Source organism: Urocampus carinirostris, chromosome 8, assembly GCF_059441175.1.
Source record: "Urocampus carinirostris isolate Australia breed hairy pipefish chromosome 8, RoL_Ucar_1.0, whole genome shotgun sequence".
NCBI lineage: Eukaryota > Metazoa > Chordata > Actinopteri > Syngnathiformes > Syngnathidae > Urocampus > Urocampus carinirostris.
This window is the reverse complement of record NC_142356.1, coordinates 21,146,848-21,165,827: the sequence shown is the minus strand read 5'-3', so window position 1 is coordinate 21,165,827 and position 18,980 is coordinate 21,146,848. Positions and strand designations below refer to the sequence as shown.

General features: G+C 38.0%; 1 protein-coding gene across 5 annotated transcripts in view; it reads left to right on the top strand.

The window, feature by feature from the left end:
• Nucleotides 1–18,283, top strand: part of LOC148361217 (protein kinase C beta type) — a 55,603-nt gene extending 37,320 nt beyond the window's left edge. For 4 of the 5 annotated variants that reach the window (XM_088341958.1, XM_088341957.1, XM_088341956.1 and 1 more), the window contains 9 exons: nucleotides 1,016–1,159; nucleotides 1,228–1,401; nucleotides 1,471–1,562; nucleotides 1,943–2,005; nucleotides 2,095–2,233; nucleotides 2,308–2,388; nucleotides 2,472–2,579; nucleotides 4,927–5,067; nucleotides 6,632–7,619. In XM_088341958.1, the coding sequence (XP_088198084.1) occupies nucleotides 1,016–1,159; nucleotides 1,228–1,401; nucleotides 1,471–1,562; nucleotides 1,943–2,005; nucleotides 2,095–2,233; nucleotides 2,308–2,388; nucleotides 2,472–2,579; nucleotides 4,927–5,067; nucleotides 6,632–6,784 (1,095 nt within the window). In that variant the 3' untranslated portion in view covers nucleotides 6,785–7,619. Of the gene's footprint in view, nucleotides 1–1,015; nucleotides 1,160–1,227; nucleotides 1,402–1,470; nucleotides 1,563–1,942; nucleotides 2,006–2,094; nucleotides 2,234–2,307; nucleotides 2,389–2,471; nucleotides 2,580–4,926; nucleotides 5,068–6,631; nucleotides 7,620–13,181 lie in introns of those variants that run through there. The other variant, XM_088341955.1, reaches the window with a different exon arrangement.
• The last annotated feature ends 697 nt before the right edge of the window (nucleotides 18,284–18,980 follow it).

The following is an 18,980-nucleotide window of genomic DNA, read 5'->3' as shown; positions in this document are numbered from 1 at the left end:
GCGATCCAACCATTTTCTCAACCGCATCAAGCTTCCTTATTCCACTTTCATTTTAAATGAAATGACTCGCCTCCTCTTTACACTTTACACCAACCATATTGAATGGATGCACAAGATATCAAACAATAAAAATGTCAAAAGTTCTTAGCGCGCTGGAGTATACTATGTTTACACACGAATTAGGAAGAGGAAGCCGAATTTCCTCTTCTGGGTGGATGCTGGGTGAGCCCTTACAGCGCCACACGCTGGTAGTAGTGGAAAGAACCAGTACTGTCCTGTACTCGGAAAAAGGTGTACACAATACAAAACTAACTTCCACAATGTCCAAGTATTTTTCGACATCCCCCAAAAAATTCATATCAACTGTGTTGAAAGTCGAGTGTTCGTAAGTAGGGGAGCGTCTGTATTTTTATTATTTTTCTAGAAAAACAACATGAGAAAGTAGTCACATGATAAATTTTGTCAAATCCAAATTACGTCAAAATGATTACCTCCTGAGCCACAGTGACCACTATCAAATAAGGCAACATCAAAGTTTAAGCTATAAAAAAAAACAAAAAAAAAACCTGTGAATTCATTTTTAAATACTTTTGACAAACCGTGTGCCTCCAGATTTAACAATGGAGGATTTAACAATGGAGGGTGTAACTCCCCCCCATTTTTACTTGTATGATTATAACTACTGGTTCATCCACCGAAGACAAAAACGGTTGATAAAAATCAGGGGGCAATTTTTTTTTCAAGAAAACTATCTTGACAAATGAATAACTTGACGTTTCTTTCAGGAGAAAAATGTGATGAATCACAAATACATTTTTTGTTTTGCAGCTTGACATCATGTTCTACTTCCTCTTCATGTCCACTAGCTTGGGTCTTTGCATTTGTCTAGTTGCACCGTTAGTTATTCCCACATATTGAATAAACAAAACTAGTCTTGCTACCTAATTTCAGTTAATGCAGTCCTGTCATGGCGTTAATGAGGACCCAACATACTAAAATTCGATTTCTTTCACAGAGGGCAAAAGTGGGTCCAGGCAAGCCCTCCGACTCATCTTCTTCATCGTCCGTCAGCAAGTACGACAGCAACGGCAACCAGGACCGTATTAAACTCTCAGACTTCAACTTCATTATGGTTCTGGGAAAGGGCAGCTTCGGCAAGGTACTCGGCGATGATGTCCGGAAAGCCGAAGGAAAGAATTTCCTCATTTCCTCACAATCTTGCTGCAGGTGATGCTAGCAGAGAGGAAAGGTACTGAAGAGCTGTATGCTGTGAAAATCCTGAAGAAAGACGTAGTGATCCAGGATGATGACGTGGAGTGCACCATGGTTGAGAAGCGGGTCCTCGCTCTGTCCGGAAAGCCGCCCTTCCTTACTCAACTGCATTCCTGTTTTCAAACTATGGTAGGACACAAAGTCAGTCGTAAGGGCACAGTTGTTGATCGTGGATAACAAATCTTTTTCTAACTCCAGGATCGATTGTATTTTGTGATGGAGTATATAAATGGAGGGGATCTAATGTATCAAATCCAACAAGTCGGGAAATTTAAGGAGCCTCATGCAGTGTAAGCACATACTCAAACACTAATTTCACATCGAAGCCTAGGTTGTGACACGCGAAAAGAGCTGATGCCAATCTCTGATTTAAATAAAACGATATGCAACTGTACGCATGATGGTCCAGCCTTTGCTTGAAATTTTCAAAAAAAAATCCATTTGTATCTTTGGCCTTTGCAATATTTTTCTTCATACATTTTTGTGAATTACATTTTTATGATCAGAGAAAAAAAAATATCTGTAGGTTTGTTTTTTCATGTTTTTTTTGGGGGGGTGAGTGTTTTGCAGAGGATCATTTAATACACCCTGTCTGACAGTAAACATGCGTCACAGACTGCGTACACAGTGATCTCAAAACATTGTGGCTAAACATGTATACGGATTTCAGGTTTTATGCAGCCGAGATTGCCACAGGCCTGTTCTTCCTGCACTCCAAAGGCATTGTGTATCGGTGAGTGTTTGCAAACAAACAACGGTGTGCTCCTTCACAGTCCTCCTAGAACCGTAGTATTTACTTATCACCTGCAAGTGTTTCCGTAGGGACCTGAAGCTGGACAACGTGATGCTCGATTCTGAAGGTCACATAAAGATCGCAGATTTCGGCATGTGCAAAGAAAACATGTCGGACGGCGTGACCACCAAGACGTTTTGCGGAACGCCTGATTACATAGCCCCTGAGGTCTGTTTTTTTTTCTTCCTTTTTTTCATAAACCTGCTTTAAATGAGACTCACCGCTTTGTTTTTGTATACCAGATCATAGCCTACCAACCTTATGGCAAGTCTGTAGACTGGTGGGCCTTCGGTGTGCTGCTATATGAAATGCTTGCAGGGCAGGTTCGTATTGTGTTTGCTCCTTTGTGTTTTATCAAACTGCATACAATAGAATTCTCACTTATGTCAACGCTTGGACACCGCAGCCACCTTTTGACGGGGAGGATGAAGACGAATTGTTCCAGTCGATCATGGAGCATCATGTCTCGTACCCGAAATCCATGTCCAAAGAGGCAGTCGCCATCTGCAAGGGGGTGAGGCCACGTTTGCATCAAAAGACTTCTATACGGCACTTATAAATTTCTGTGAAACCCTGTCAAGGTTGCGTCAGGAAATTTTTATTTATTTTACATAATATGAGCCCCACTTAGAAGAAGCTGACATAATTGTCGGCCATCTTGCTGCTACGGGATGCAAGAAAAAAAAAAGTCTTGCAAAAAGCTGGTCAAATTTTTTTGGAGAAAAAAATGCACTTTGGTCACTTTGAGTATCTGTAGTTTGTATTCTTCAGTGTGCTTTTTATCACTCGTTTTCATTTGCATGACACGGTACAGCGACATAGTGGTGAAATATAGCACTGTCCCTTTAAGCTTGCACTGCAATTATTAAGAGCATGAATCAAATAAAGTAAAAATCTTGCTCCTAATTTTCAAATTATATTTATTTTTACACTTCTTTGAAAAAAGATGGTAAAAAAAATTATCCACGGGCAAATTAAGACATATTAAAACAGGTTTACTTTAGAGTAAAATCTCCAATGAGAGCAACATTTTGATCCCAAATGAAAAACCCGTATTACCCTTTGAGCCACATTGACTAGAAATAATAATAAAAGCTTAATACTGTCAATGAAGGCAAGACGATAATTTAAGCTTTAAAAAAACTCACATGAAACTAGTGCTGGGAATTCATTTTAAACCTATTCGAAGGACTGTTTGTATTAAATACAGTACTAATGCTAAGGAAGTGAATACAAAAATTGGACCAATGTCACATTTTTGACTAACCATTTAATCGATACAAATTATTTGCCCTGGTGTTAAAACATCTTGATTTGTGAGCGAATGTGTGCATAATGTCCTCTGACCTTATGTGTCATCATAAACATTTGCTCCTATATCAAAAAAGGGCATGGAGGCCAACAAATGGAAGTGCCATTTGTTGGCATTCATCCCATCTTAAAAGGCTCATCTAAAGGCATATTTAAATGCTCTCAAAGCTTGTCTTTGAGACTGAGTGAGGACATGTCTAGCAACAAATGTGACAATACCAGGGAGATAATCCTCGAAACTAGGATAACTGATTACACCGGGATATATTTTTATTTTGGCTGAATTTAGCAGGTTGCATGAAAGCAGTTTAAATTGAGCTTGGCTCAATTACTATGGATTTTTCTGTGCTGCCCGTCTGCTCTAGACCAGACTAACAAACGGGCTCTAAGCCTATCCACACAGATACATTTGGTACTTCTATCAATATTGTATCACATTTCCAGGCAATTTTATCGTTCCATAAACTGTTGACTGAATAATTACCAAAGTAATTTGACAGTCATTCATGTGGTCAGTGTATTTTTCCCCTAGCCATGTGCTTTATTGCTATGCCAATTAAGAAAGCTGTCAATTTCCCATCAGAGTTTTGATGAATATGTATATTATTACTGTTTTTGAGATTCTTGCATAGGTGGTATCAAGGAAGACTTTGACAAGGGTAATACAGTATATAAATAGGTCTAAAAATTGTTTGTTCTTTATGAATGATTAATTAAATGAAACAAAATAAAAATATGAATTGTTTGTCTCTGATTTTATTGCATTGGCATGGAATTGAACCTGAGACTCTCGCTTAGCAAGCAAGAATTATGCCACTGAAACAGTGACTCTTATTGCAGTCCATTAATGCCATCCATCCAGCCATTTGCACCGCTTATCCTCAGTAGGGTCGCTGGGGGCGCTGGAGCCCATCCCAGCTATCTTCGGGCAGTGGGCAGGGGACACCCTAAACTGGTTGCCTGCCAGTCGTAGGGCACACAGGGACAGACAACTCACTTGCTCATTTACACCTAGGGACAATTAATCTGACATGCATGTTTTTGGAATGTGGGAGAAAACTGGAGTGCCCGGAGGAAACCCGCAGAGAGAACATGCAAACGCCACACGGGGAGGTTGCGTTAGCTAGACTTGAACCCTGAACTTCTGTGATTGATCCTAGGGGGGGTTCTATTTGAGGATGTCCTGAACGTACGTTCATCCCAAATATTTACACCTGGCTTGATATAGCTGCGCCTATTCATTCTGGCTCAGCAAACGTGCAACTGACTAAGCCAGGATATGCCAGCCAGGCTTAATCAAGCTGCGCTTATTCAGTTAGCCTTGATTTTTTGTTTTTGTTTTTTGTTATTGCACTTTTGTGCAATGCACCCCAGGAAGAGAAAGCGGGCATTTAGAGAACAAAACAGGATTTAGTGTTGCTGACATTATTTTGAACATAGTTGGAGGGGAATTCAGAAGACTTTGCTCAAAGGGTATCCGATATTTTCGGGGGGGGGAAAAAATGTTTTCTTCCAAACCAAACATAGCTTTCTGTCTGATTTGTGCACAGCTCATGACCAAGCACCCTGGCAAACGCCTGGGCTGCGGTCCCGAGGGCGAGAGGGACATCAAGGAGCACGCCTTCTTCCGCTACATCGACTGGGAAAAACTGGAAAACAAAGAGGTCCAGCCCCCTTTCAAGCCCAAATCCGTAAGTATTTCTTGCGTATGGCACTCTTTTCCCTTTACCGTGAAGGAAATAATTGACACTTAGCAAATAAGAGGTTATTAAGGTGGAGGTAAGTGGGTGCACTCCCTACGCCAACCATCACCCTGCTGACTACTCACCAGTATAGACCAATGCAAATCTACAGTACGCAGACTGTGTGATTTTATTGGTTTATTGTCATGATGTTTTTTTGTTTTTGTTTTGTTTTTTTAATCATATCCAGGGTTATAATAGTTTTGGATTTTTTACTCTCGTTTGTGGTTTTGCTTTTATATTCATATTTGATTTGTGCAAAACGGGTAAAAATATATTTCAAGTAGGGCTGCAACTAAAAACTATCAAATGGTTAACTATTCAGCGACTATTAAAGAGGTTAGTTGAATAATTGGATAATTAATTTTGAATAAGTTGATTTAATTATGTGGTAAATTATAATAAACACAAGATAAATGAGTGTAATCTAAAATACAACTTTTGTTGAATATAATGCGGATCTGTACCAAAATTCAATATATATTCCCTATCTAAAACCAAATGGGCACAGTGCTCAGTGAGTAGACTTATAACCATAAATAAACCTCTGCCCATTGTTCTGGACAGGTAATTAAAAAATAAGTACAAAATGTATATCCCTGTAAACTAAGAACAGGCTCATTAGCAGCAGTAGAATGGTAAATAAAAAATATATGCGTTTTGTGAAGTTCATTCAGTGGTCAACTGCAAAGTTTGACAAAAGATCTTAATGATTTCAACTGTTTGAAATCAAACGGTTTTAACAACTGATGTTTTTCGTATCTAACGTTCTAAAAACCCGCGCTTGTTATTCAAACTGCTCGCATTTATTTTCATATGTTTGTCAGGCACCGTGTAGCATAAACTTTTAAGCTCTTTTTTTATAACGAAATATATGCGTATAAAATGTAGCATTATGTAATCAGAACTGGATTGGCGCGAACGTCACTTGAATATGACTCCGTTTCGTTCAACCGTCCGACTGTTGTATTCATGCATAACCAAACTACTGACTTACTCAATTTCTGCTTTGCAAGTAGTTTTTTTATTTACCGTACGAGGTTAAAATGCTCTGAAACGCTTAGACATTTTGGTATGCTTATTTGATGTTGACGCCGTTATTTCTGTTTGTTACTGCTAGAGACAGACGCTATTGCGCTCGAGTGACTAAGCAGCGATTATAATGCCTAACTCTTTTGGAAAAATGGAATTAATTGTCAACCATTTCTATTATCTTTTTTTTTTTGGTCGGCAACGTCGACTTATTGTTGCAGCCCTAATCTCCAGACGTTCATTTATTTGAGACTACAGTTTTTTTTTTTTTTTACTGTTTTTAGCTTTGTTAGACGCATCCTTAGTTGCTGTTGTTTTTGGGGGGTGGGTTATTTGTACACTCAACAAATATTTCCCATTTTTAGTTTCCATCATTTTTGTTGTTTCACTTAACTATAATAACCTTTGGTTGCATCACTCATCACGCTCACCCCCATCCTCCCATTTTCTCTCCCTTTTCTTTCCCCTTTTCCCACGGCAGTGCGGGCGGGACGCTGAGAACTTTGACCGCTTTTTCACACGACACCCCCCAGAGCTGACCCCCCCAGATAAGGAGCTTATAGCCAACCTGGACCAGGAAGAGTTCCTCGGCTTCACATTCGTGAACCCAGAGTACCCTCTCGCTTCTCAATGACCGTGCCACACACACACACACACATACATACGATATGTGCACCAGTGCAATAGTGAAACAGGAGTCACCATTATGTGCATATCCAGGATGCGTAATAAACGGACGTTTGACATTTAAAATTCTGAAAGAAATAAGCATGTGATAAAATATCACTGTGAAAATCGCTTGCGAAATGCCACCACATGTTAAACTCGCATGTCTCCTTAAATTCATGCCACGACAGTGCTATCAATGAGCACATTTATTTCCTTTTATGTGTGAAAATTTCACCCTGACTGGTGTCCCTTACATTAGAATATTAGGTTCAGCTTAAAAAGAGGATATAGAATAAGTTACGGTCAAAGTTTGCACAACAATTGTTGGCATAAACATCTTAGTAAATAAATATTGAGTTTTGTAGGCTGTCAAAGTGCCAAGTGAAAATCACCAGAGTGTCGTCAAGTGATGCCCCTCTAATACACCCTTTCCTCCCAAAATATAGTAGTGAGTGCCATTCTATGGAGGACAGATACTGCCATGTGTATGAGTAACCAAAATAAATACATACAAATGTATGCCATATGAATAAAGACATGAATAAATCACGTAATACCTAAATATGAAATACATGCAATTTTTGACATTTATTTGATTATTTATTGTTGTGTATTTTGTGAAAACAAGATTCAGTTGCCTGAGCTTTTCATCTATTGTTTGATCAGTGATGAAGAAATAGGTGAAAAGCTCAGCCAGTTTTACCCACCCCCTCATTTGAATAACATTTTGTTGTGTCAAAATACGGGGAAAAAAATTCCTGACAAAACACCCCCGAAAAATACACTATTAAGTCCTCAATAAATTTCCCGACGAAGTTCTTGCCAAAGTTTGACCACTAAGTTCCCGACAATAATGACTAATTGCATTTAAATTGTATATTTAGATATTGTTTGACTTATATACGTATTTGTTCATTTACATGGCTTATACTGTATTTGTAGGTATTTATCTATTTATACGTTTATTTCAACACATGTCAGGATTGGTCCCCCATACCATCTTAGTTACAGTCGCCCGTATTACAATGTGCATAAGAACAAACGACATGATGACCTCCCATGAGTTTTCTTTGTGTCGGCCAATTCGCTTGGTCACGAGACAGCTTTTTTCGTTTTGTCCTTCGAAAACAGTTGAACGCAAATGACCACGACAACTCGATGGACTACGTAAGACAAAAAAAAAAACGTCGTGAATATATCAAATGTACTCGATGTGGGTGAAAGAAAGAAGATTCTATGGATTGTATTGTTGTTTCTGTATGACTGGAAAGTAATAATATACTCACTGGTGCCTACCAGGACACTTGTTCTGCGTCTGAATTCTTACTGCTGGTCGTCATCACTGGCAACTAGAACGTGGGAAACATGGATTCATTCATTTGGGGGTATTTTTTTAAGTTGCGGGCTGCTTGGATTTAAAAATTTGGCAAAAGAGCCTGGAGGAAACAAAGTATTGTATTTTTCGTATCTACTGATTCCTCGATTTGATTCCTTGGCTATAGATCATGTTAACATTTTTCTTATTATTGCTGCCATTGCAAAAAGTATTCATTTTTGGGGCTTTTTAAAAAAATATAATTTGGCGTTTTTTTGCACATTCCATTCAGGCAAGAATAAAAAAAGTCTCTTTAGATAGCAGCGATATGCATTTCTGAATAAACATGCAGGAATTTATAATTACTATATACAGTATATTTATAGTTGTTTGTAAATAATCCATTTAATCAAACTGGTTTTCAACAGTTTAGAAATAAAGTACTAAAGGATTTCCCTTATTAAATACAAAATTTGATAATATTTTCACAATTTTGGGGGGGTGGACAGAATATCATGCACGTGGTCGTGGTTTTTTGAAATTGTAGAATGGAAATGGTGAAAGTAAGAAAAGGACTTTCAAATACATTCCAAATGCCAACCTAACCCCCAAAAAGATGAAAAAGGAAGACTTCATTCTAGCGCGTCAAAGAATTTTGCAACAAAAGGAGCTGCTGATGAGTTCAGCCATAATGTGGCGTCGGCAAGTAGAACATTTTCGATGTTAACTGACTCCACCTTTGGGTTAGCATTTATAATAAAACATGTAGATACAATAGCTATTATTATGTTCATAACAAATAATTTGTTTTTAGGAACAATTGAAATTTAATAAAACAAATCTATATTACAATTTTTTTTCTTTTAATAAAGACTTAGATGAAAAATAAATAGCCCAAAAATATTTACAAGATCTAAGTTTAAAGTTAATTAGCTGGAGAGCCAGTTGCATCTTTGCACCATTTTCTTATGTACTGTATTTTCTGCTTTATAAGGCTCACCCGAAAAATAGCCTTGTGATATTTTTGCTGCCCTATATGGCACAGCGGATTATAAGGCGCACACCCAAATGAATAGTATTTTGTAATATAATTTTCGTATATAAGGGGCACTGGACTATAAGGCACATGGGAATTAAAACTACAAAAAGAGGTAGGGTTGCATAAAAAATACTCATTAGTTAAAATTTGTTTTCTAGAACATCAATTCACATTATGACATCTGGTTTCACCACTAAAGATAATTCATTCATAAATGGTTACTGTGCTGTCCTCAATCTAAAGTATTTCCTTCATCACGAGCTAGTCAGCTCGTGATCTACGTCCCAAATGACTAGGCTTATTTTCTTTTAGTTGCTGTTTTTTTGGACCGTGCCCGGCCTAAAGCATTACCCTTATAAAGTCGCCTGAAATTAAAAGCGCAAAAGTGAAAGTCCAAAGTACGTTCCATTAGCTTGCTAACTATATAGATACATTCTGAGCTCAACTAAGGCGTGCTAACAACAATTCAAACAAGTGTACGTAATTTTCTACAAAACGTTACCATAAACAAAAATTGTCATTTCAAGTAATCACAATAAGTTTCAATTTTTAAAATGGTGGCATCTGAGCTGCCGTAGAAGTTCTGCACTTATGTTTTTCTTTTTTATCCACAAAAGAGCACCCAAACACCAGTTTGTTTCTCAAATGCAGAACAGTTGCCATATGCAGTATACTTTGATCCTAACTGCATTTCCAATTGTGTCCACTGTAGTTTTCGGTATAAAAGGCGCACCTTCAAATATCTGGCCAATTGTTTTTTGTTTTTTGTTTTTTTTTGGTGGGGCTTATAGTCTGGAAAATACGGTGTATATATACTAAAAGGGATTGACTGCTAATAAAAATATCTGGGGAGAAAAAGTATATTTGTTATTTCACAATCTGCATAAAACCCTGACAATGCATACACAAAGGGCACTTTAAGATCCAAGTAATTGGTGCTGTAACCTTTTACGGCAGGGCTCGGGAACCTATGGCTAGCTCTGAGATAAAATTATACATTTGGTTTTCTCATCTTCAGCGTTTTAATCCAATAAAGCACAGGGTCAAATCTAGTGCGCGTACAGCTGTCATAGCACTGATTGTTAGACTGGTTCGGTCCAGTATATAAAGAGCATCCATCCCACTATAAGATCAGATAAGATAATCCTTTATTCGTCCCGCAATAGGGAAATTTCTTTTGTTACAGCAGTAAGACGGTGAATAATGAATAACCGCTAAGAATATGAACAATATAAAGATTTAAAGTTTAATGTATAGGTGTTACACCAAGAGACGCAGATTTGGCTGTACGTAGCTTAGATATCCTTTTTATGGAAGATCATCAAACAATTTTAGGCTCACTGTTGAGACACTTCATGATGAAAACCCCCAGAAAAACTGTAAACGACCAGAAATGCCAGCCAAGCACCCGGAGCAATTTGAGTGGGTATGCAGCAGGGGTGGGCGGAGCTATACACACAGCGCTCTTCTCTACTCAGCGCTGTCTGCCCTGAAGTTAAATAGGTCAGTATTAGGGGTAAGATCAGGCTTAAAAAATACGTCCCGGGCTGCGGTTATAAAAGGCCGAACGGGCTCTCGCCTGTCTGATTTGAGGGACAGGCCCGAAGTAAACCCTGAGCTGAATTTTAGCGCCTCGTGTACTTCGGCTGAGGTACGAGTGTCACCGAAGTGCACACTTTGGTCTCAAAGTGCTCACTTGATTAACACTAGGTTTGGGCCTGGGACATAAGTCCGAGGGATTTTGCAACCCGCCTGTTAGATTGACGTAACTGTTATTGTTTTCATGTAAGAAGTTTCCACCTGCAAATAAATAAATGAATGGATGTTACCAACAAAACTAAGTAAAGAAGCAAAACTGTACAATTGTCCTTGTGCATTATTGCCAATCAAGGCAACCACTCAGATTACCACAAAAGTAAGTACATGCTGTGCAGATCCTCCATGAAAAAATAAGTTTAAAAATGGCGAGAGAGAGAAGCCCGGCCCGACTTCGATTGATCTTCCTCTAGGCCCAAGATCTTACCTCAAGCTATCCTAGTTTGCCGTATTTTGTAACATTTATACAAAAAACTCTGCTTGCACCTGGTTCTGAAACCGTTATAAAAAAAAGTCAAAACGAGTTTCAATAATCCTAAATGATTGCGGTACGGAGACGAGTTTAAAGCGGGATATTTGTTGATATGGGCCACAGGCTCTGGCATTATTATTTTTTGATAAATATTAGCGAATCGTCTAAAGTCCCTCAGTGAAATGAAATGTGCGAAAAATGACTTTTGGTCTGGAGAGTAGGTTTGGCGGTTTAGCTGAAATTTGTCTTAAAATATATGGTATGGCTCCTTATAAACAAACAAAAAACATAAAAAAAAATTGCTCTACTCTTTGGGTCAAAAAGGTTCCCGACCCCTGTTGTACAGCTTTAAGAACATTTGAGACATTCTTCAGCCAACCATTACAGGGACCCAATGTACCACCAACAGTACCAGACAGCCACGGTTTGTGAACCACTGTATAGTAAGTGAGGCACAAGTGGTGGGTATGAAAACCAATCTCGCTTCTTCAGTTCAGACGGCCGCCAAGAAATGAAACAAAAGGAGGTAGGCAACATCAACATCAACATTATTCTTCCGTGTGCTCCACTCACAGCTTCACCTCCTTTCCCGATGTGGAATGTGTTTTATGGGTTCTTCGTCTGTACGGGAATGTTTTCTCTCTGGTGCGCGGGTCTTTGTAGCAGGTCCGCACTGTTAAGTCAGCAGGTCGTTTGTTCTTTTGTCGTGTTTCCAGGTTTGTTTGCACTGTGAGCTTCTGTTTTTTGTCACCTTGTCTTTCAAATCTCAACAAAAACTCTTACATTTCAAGAACATTATTTAGAATTGGTATTAATTCGATAGAAATAAGTCGGAACCTTTCAAATCTGGTACAATCTGTTTTGGTAAAAGAAAAGTGGATTTTCAGTTCCAAATATATAATATTGATACAGTAACTGAAAAGCAGTGATGGCAGTCAGGGGAGGCAAGTGAGGAACAGCCTCACTTGTCATCATGGATATATAATATTAAAAATACATAGTTATTTATGCCAGGTTAAAGGTCTTTCTCATTTATCTTCACAATCCTGTGATGTTCTTTTTCAAAATGGCGGAATTTTCACATTTTGGATGTGTAAATAATACAATTAGTATGTGACGTATTTACTGTGCTGAGTGTCTGTAGAGTGAGGTATGCAGCTCTTTTGCCTCATGGCACAGGGCTATATAGTAAGACCAATACTTATTTGGCGCACACCACAGCCTCAAACAATAGATTTTGTGATAGAATTAGCAAGCTAACAGCAAGTCAAGCCACCCAGTTATATTTTTCTCGTTGCATGGACTTAGGTAATCCTCCATTATTCAATTATCAATTAATGCATTCATTCAAAAGTAGCCACACGTAGACTTTAGTTAAAGTTGACACGATAAAACGTCTTGTTCCCCAAAGCTACGGTTTATGTTGATTTCTTGTCATCTTGATACTTGGACTCAGCAAAATGGCTGTCCTCTGCTATAACAATTGGTCGATTTTACTGCTTCAAGGTTTAACATAGGCGGCTGTAATCAAATCTGCCTAGCCTTGACAGCCGTGCTTCAAAGTGCAACATTGCTAACAAATGCAAACTGAGCAAAGCATACTTATTTGAACATAACGGTCTTTGTCACAATTTCTGGCTAAATTGAAAATACTGAGATAGACCCTCAATGTGACTCAAGTATCTCTCAATCAACGAATAAGTTCTTGAACTTAATGCATAGAACATTAAATGGGTTTTTATTGAACGAACCGAAGATTGATAGATGACATTTCGTGCATACCGTCAATCAAAACGTCTGTGTTGATGAAATGGCCTTCCCCTTTTTTATCCCTCATCACTGTGCTTTAATGGAACTTCCTCCGGCTTCCTGTTCTGTCTTGTTCTACCCCAAGTTTTATATCTTTTGGTGACTTTTCCTTAAAACTGTTTCTCTGTCAGAAATCCCGCCGCGACGTGGGCAACTTCGACAAGGAGTTTACCAAGATGGCGGTAGAGCTGACTCCGACTGACAAACTTTTCATCATGAATCTGGACCAGAACGAATTTCAAGGCTTCTCCTTCACTAACCCGGAGTTTGTTATACAAGTGTGAAAATGGGGAGAGAACAACACCAAAACCTGAACAGACCTGCAGTGTCTTTCCATCAATTGTCACATCGTCTTTTCAACTAGACTACACACGGCGGCGAAGTGAGTGCTGCCTCCAGCTGCTCATTTTGACACAATACTGGTAACACAAACATCACTTAGCAAAACCTGGACACCCGTAAACATCTACAAATGTGAAAGAAGAAAATACAGTGGCCCCTCTACATATGAGATAAGTGAAATTCGAGATTTGAGATGTCTTTCGAGCAAAAATCTTGCCTGGACATAAGCGATAAAATCCAAGTTACAACAATTTTATTATCAATTTATCTTTTTATTGCTATTTTATTTTCAAATACTATTTGAATGTGTTTATTAGTGATCAGGTGATGTGTTTTATAGCTATTTAGGGTTAACTTGTATGATTCTGTTAGACTGAGATCAAATTCATTGGTTTTCAATTATTCTGTATTAGGAAAATTTGCTCGAGATGCAAAAAATTCTAAGTGGGAGTATATCCAGGGAAGGAATTAACATTGTATGTAGAGGCATCACTGTAAATCATAGTTATGTTGGTTTTCATTACACTTGAGCCTATTCCCTGTTTCTGATTAAGAGTAAAAATACAAGACATTGCCACAAATCATGGCTGTCTGACTAAAAAAAGCACATTGAACCTATAAGTCAAAATTGAGCTATTTTCAAAGCAACTGTTTTTGAGTCTTGGACTTAGTCACTCTGATTCAGATTTATCAAATTCAAAATGTTTTTTGCCCGTGCCAGTAACCCGATTCACACAGAATAATCCTTTATGGTCAAACACTTTGAAATTCACTCATGGTCTATATAAACAATCTTATGTCTATCAGAATAACATTGTTGTGCAAAGTGGTGATTTAAAAAAGAGGTACGGACCGTAAATTCTGAACTACAGAGTGCAGCTGATTGAAAGCCCCATGACCAAATTTAGGGAGGTTGCTCAACTTTATTTCTCACTGAGTTTTCTTACATTTTAAAAATTAATTGCAGGGGAAATGTCTAGTACAGAAATGTTTACTCATTTGTGGACTTTGTCCTTAGCAGTCAAATTAATTAAATTGGCATTATTATATACAAAGGTGTGTTACAAAAACTTTTATGAAACCAAACTCAATATTTGTACTGACTAAAACTCAGAGGCCGTAAAACACGACATGCGACTGATCTTAAGCTCTCCCATCCTTTGCACACATGACAACATGATAGAGAAATCAGGCATTAACAATAAGCCGCCTGATATTGTAAGCCGCGGTGTTTAAAATATACAAAAAGAGTAGCGACTTGTAGTCCAGAATTTACGGTAAAGACAAACTGTTCCCAGGAACTCCGTGTCAGCCTGTCAATGCTGAGGGCGGCAATAAACGAATGTCGCCTCGTGTCAATTGATCATCAGACAGCATCCATGTTTGTTTCCTTTTCGTCAAAGTTGGGTCATGAACATTCCATGATCAATAAGTCATGTACATACGTGCTCACACACACATGCTGTCATGTGTGCTCATGCATGTTGCGGACTGTGGTAGCGGTTGTGACGAGAATGGGGTCGTCTGGATTTTGTCCTGAAGTAGCACGTTTTGTCTTCCAAATGAGCTCATTTTTTCGCCATGAAATTGAACTGCTTGGGCTCTCACACCAAATAAGGCACATCCAGAAACACTTAATTATTCAACTTGTATGATTGGCTATATTTACCTGTTTGTAACTATAAATATAAATATAATTCAGTTCATTTGGTACACTTAGGGAAATTCATTTCCACCAACTGTACCAGTGGGCAATGTCAGTGCTGTTGCAACAGAGTGCGCGCAAGATGACCGATTTACAGCACCTGGTATTCAGCAGGCAGTCTCCCATTCGAGAACTAACCAGGCCCAACCCTGCTTAACTATTCTAAATCGGGTGTTCTCAGGATGGTATGGCCCTAAACAGATATTCCCAATCAGAGAAATGCAAGCAAAGTACTACAATTAAAATAGTTTTAATCACAAGGTTACTAATAATGGATGACTGAAAACATTTGGAAAAAAAAATATGTTTACTGTTCTTTCGGTCTACATACCCATCTCTACCCCTGTTGTGGATTGCCAGCTCCTCAGTGATACCCTCTTCATATTTAAAAGAATCCCAGTCCAACTTTGACTTCTCCAATGTGCTCATTTTTTGTTTCTTTCCCCCAATATGGCTTAATAAAATGGAGAGAGGAAAATAATAATCCTAATTACAATTTAAACAAACGATCATTCGCGATTAATTATCATTTATCAACAATTATGAATAACTGATACACTGATTGATCATTGCAACTCAAGCTAAGACAATTGTGTGGCCAGTGGAGTAGAGCTTGTCTCGATATTTTCTAATCAATATCCAGGTTGTGAGACTAGAAGAGGAAAAAACGCTGTAGCCGAAGCAATTCCAACGGAATATATTCAAAGCTTGTGAATACAGACACAAATGGCTAACTCTTGTTTGGACTGTGAAACTTCGTATCTCGCATGGGTTGCATTAATCCATGAAATACGAATCTTGGTTTTTTTTTTTATATTTACAACTACTCCACAAATCAAATCGGGCTACATGATTGACCGAAATCAAATCGACATTGCGATGTGACGTAGTGCTATTGTGTAATCGCATAACACTGCGATTTTTTTTCAAGCATTTATAGACAGGAAACCCTAACAAAGCCCCTCAGAAGAGGGCGCTGTTTACATAAATTGACCTTTTAATCTCAATCCGAGACCTACCCAAAGTAAAATGAATGCTGTTGTTGAACCGTTTGGAGAATTTACAGTTTTGGTCTCTTTTGAAAGGTAAAACTCTGAAGTTTTGTCCCAAACTGAAATAATCACTGCAAGTGCTACTATCATTAGCTTTTAAAGTTGGAACACACAGAAATGGTCGGCTTTTATTCTCACATGTGCAAGATTAATGTAGCATGGGCATCCTAGCCGGAGAACAGCTAGGACAAATGCATGAAGCCTTATCTGGTCCCAGGTCAAATTTGATCACAATCTGGAAAAATAAACATTTATATTTTGCACATTTTTTTAAGGGTATGTCTTAGCGTGTTCATACGTGGCTATTTGGAAGAGTGTATGATCCGGTAGGTCGTGCCTCCAATTATACAGTACTCGATAAAAAAAAAAATGAGCACAGAAAAAACACTTTCCTTTTTAAAATAAAAAATCGCATCGAAATTGCAATACTGGTCTGAAAAATCGCAATTGGGTTTTCTCCCAAAATCGTGCAGCCCTAAAATCAATTATCTATATTGAAAACATAAAAAAGTTAAATAAATTGTTTAACAAATAAAAAGTACTGTATACTGTACCTGAATACATATATGTATTCATTTTTACCAACACTTGTTTTGGGACAGTTAGCAATTCAGAATGCAGAACACAATGTAAGAGGAAAATCTCTGAAGCAGTGAGGCTGTGAAAGGTAAACCGCCCTATAGAGAGAGAATACCGTTTAGGTAATGGGCATGATGTGAAAAAAACAATTGTCTGAATAATTGGAGAATCCCTAAAACTTAAATCCTCAGCTAAGTTCAGTTAAGTCTGACTTTGCTGGAAATTGGTGGACTGGCACGACTCAAACCTGCCTCATCAGAGGACCAAATCATTTGGAACAATGTAGAGGCTGTATAACGACCGAATGAGTCAGGTGAACACAAAATCTAGTGAATATAGTACGTCATTCAAATGTATAATTATAAGTTAAATTAATTGCAAAGAAATGATTAAAATAATCCTGGATAAAATAATTAAATCATATGGTTTGTAGTGGAAAACTTACTATTATTACTCGATATGCATTGTCACATATCAAAGGTATTGGAACTACTTCAGGTGAACTATTCAGTCCTTTTATTGAAATGCTTGTTTTGGAATAAAAGTCACTTACCGGGAAATCGGAGTAAAAGTAAACATGCACTGATTTAGCTTCAAATGAGCTTTTGTGAGCCAAATTGGCCTTTGTGTGAGAGCGGAAATTATGTAACGATTTCATGCGAAAAGGGCTTACAAATGCAAAAGCGACTCTTCCCAAATATGTTTTAATGTAATGCCATCTTTTCTGTCCTTTTTGGTGCCCTGTATGCGCTCACCTATACTTCTATACTGTCTTTGTTGTGGAGCTCCTCCTATGCATGCCATCCTGTATTTGTTGCAGGTTATTTTTTACATTTTGATCACAACAAAGTGAAGAAAGTAACAGGGAGTTCATGAGATGATGTGCAATGAAGGTATTACAAGTATTCTCGCTTATTACTCTGTATGTTTCGATGTGTGTGTGTACATAGGAATGCATTCCAGCGGGAGGTTTTTCTTGGAGACATTTATACCATTGTGACTGGTTTCATTAACACAATACACTAACTCCTGTTTATTTAGGGTGTGAATCGGAGCACCTAGTAGTCCTTTTGAATTTCTAAATTTGAAAGGGTAATATTTTTTTTTTATATATAAATGCCGACTGATGTATGGGTGATATTTTTTGTGAGTTTAACGTCAAATGCAATTTTAGAACAGGTTCAAATTCTCATTACCGATAAATCAGGTGATTCATTCCTAAAAAATGATAAAATGAGTATTAAGGGACCAAATTAGATAGTCAGCATACACATAAAAACAATCCATGACATGGTCCCAAATTTTGATCAGCATGTCAAATATTTACCGCTTGCAGTTGGAATTGATTTCATAATCTTACAAATGGTTTGTGGCAGAGGAACACAAAGGGTAACGTTGAGATGTCTACTATGCAAAAGGCAAGAAAAAGAAGTGTAAGAAATGGATGACTTTTCTATAAAGTATGTGTAACAACTACTACTCTCATGATGCATGCGCTGTCATTACCTGCGCGTGAGATATCGACATTAAAGTACGAATAGTTGACTGGCTCAGATTCTTGTCTCTTGGCCATACATTGTTGTTGATTTTTGCTTCAATTATTGTCCTTGTAAATTCAGAGTCTAAAAGAGACTGCTCTAAATACTAAGCTATTTATAATCTCGGGCTATACCAAGAGTTGGGAACAAATGGCTCGCGAGCCATATATGGCTCTTTTCAAGAGTACATGTGACTCGCGAGCCATCTTTGACTCTTTTCATTAGTACATATGGCTCATGAGCCATATATGACATACATGGCTCTTTTCATGAGTACATGCGGCTTGCGAGGCATAAATGTCTCTTTTCATGAGTACTTTAGGCTCACGAGCCATAAATGCATATAGAAATGCAGATCACATGCAGCTCGCGAGCCATATATGGCTCTTTTCATGAGTACATGTGTTATCTGGAGCCATATACATGTGTTGTTCTTTTCATGAGTACACTAGGCTCGTGAGCCATAAATGGCTTTTTTTATGAGTAAATATATTTCGTGAGCCATATATGGCTCTTTTTATGAGGACATATGTTATCGGCAGCCATATATTTCTCTTTACATGAGTACATATGATAACGGGAGCCCTAAATTGCTCTTTTCATGAGTAAATATAGCTCGTGAGCCATATATGGCTCTTTTCTTGAGTACATACGGTATCACAAGCCATATATGGCTCTTTTCATGTGTACATATGGCATCGGGAGCCATTCATG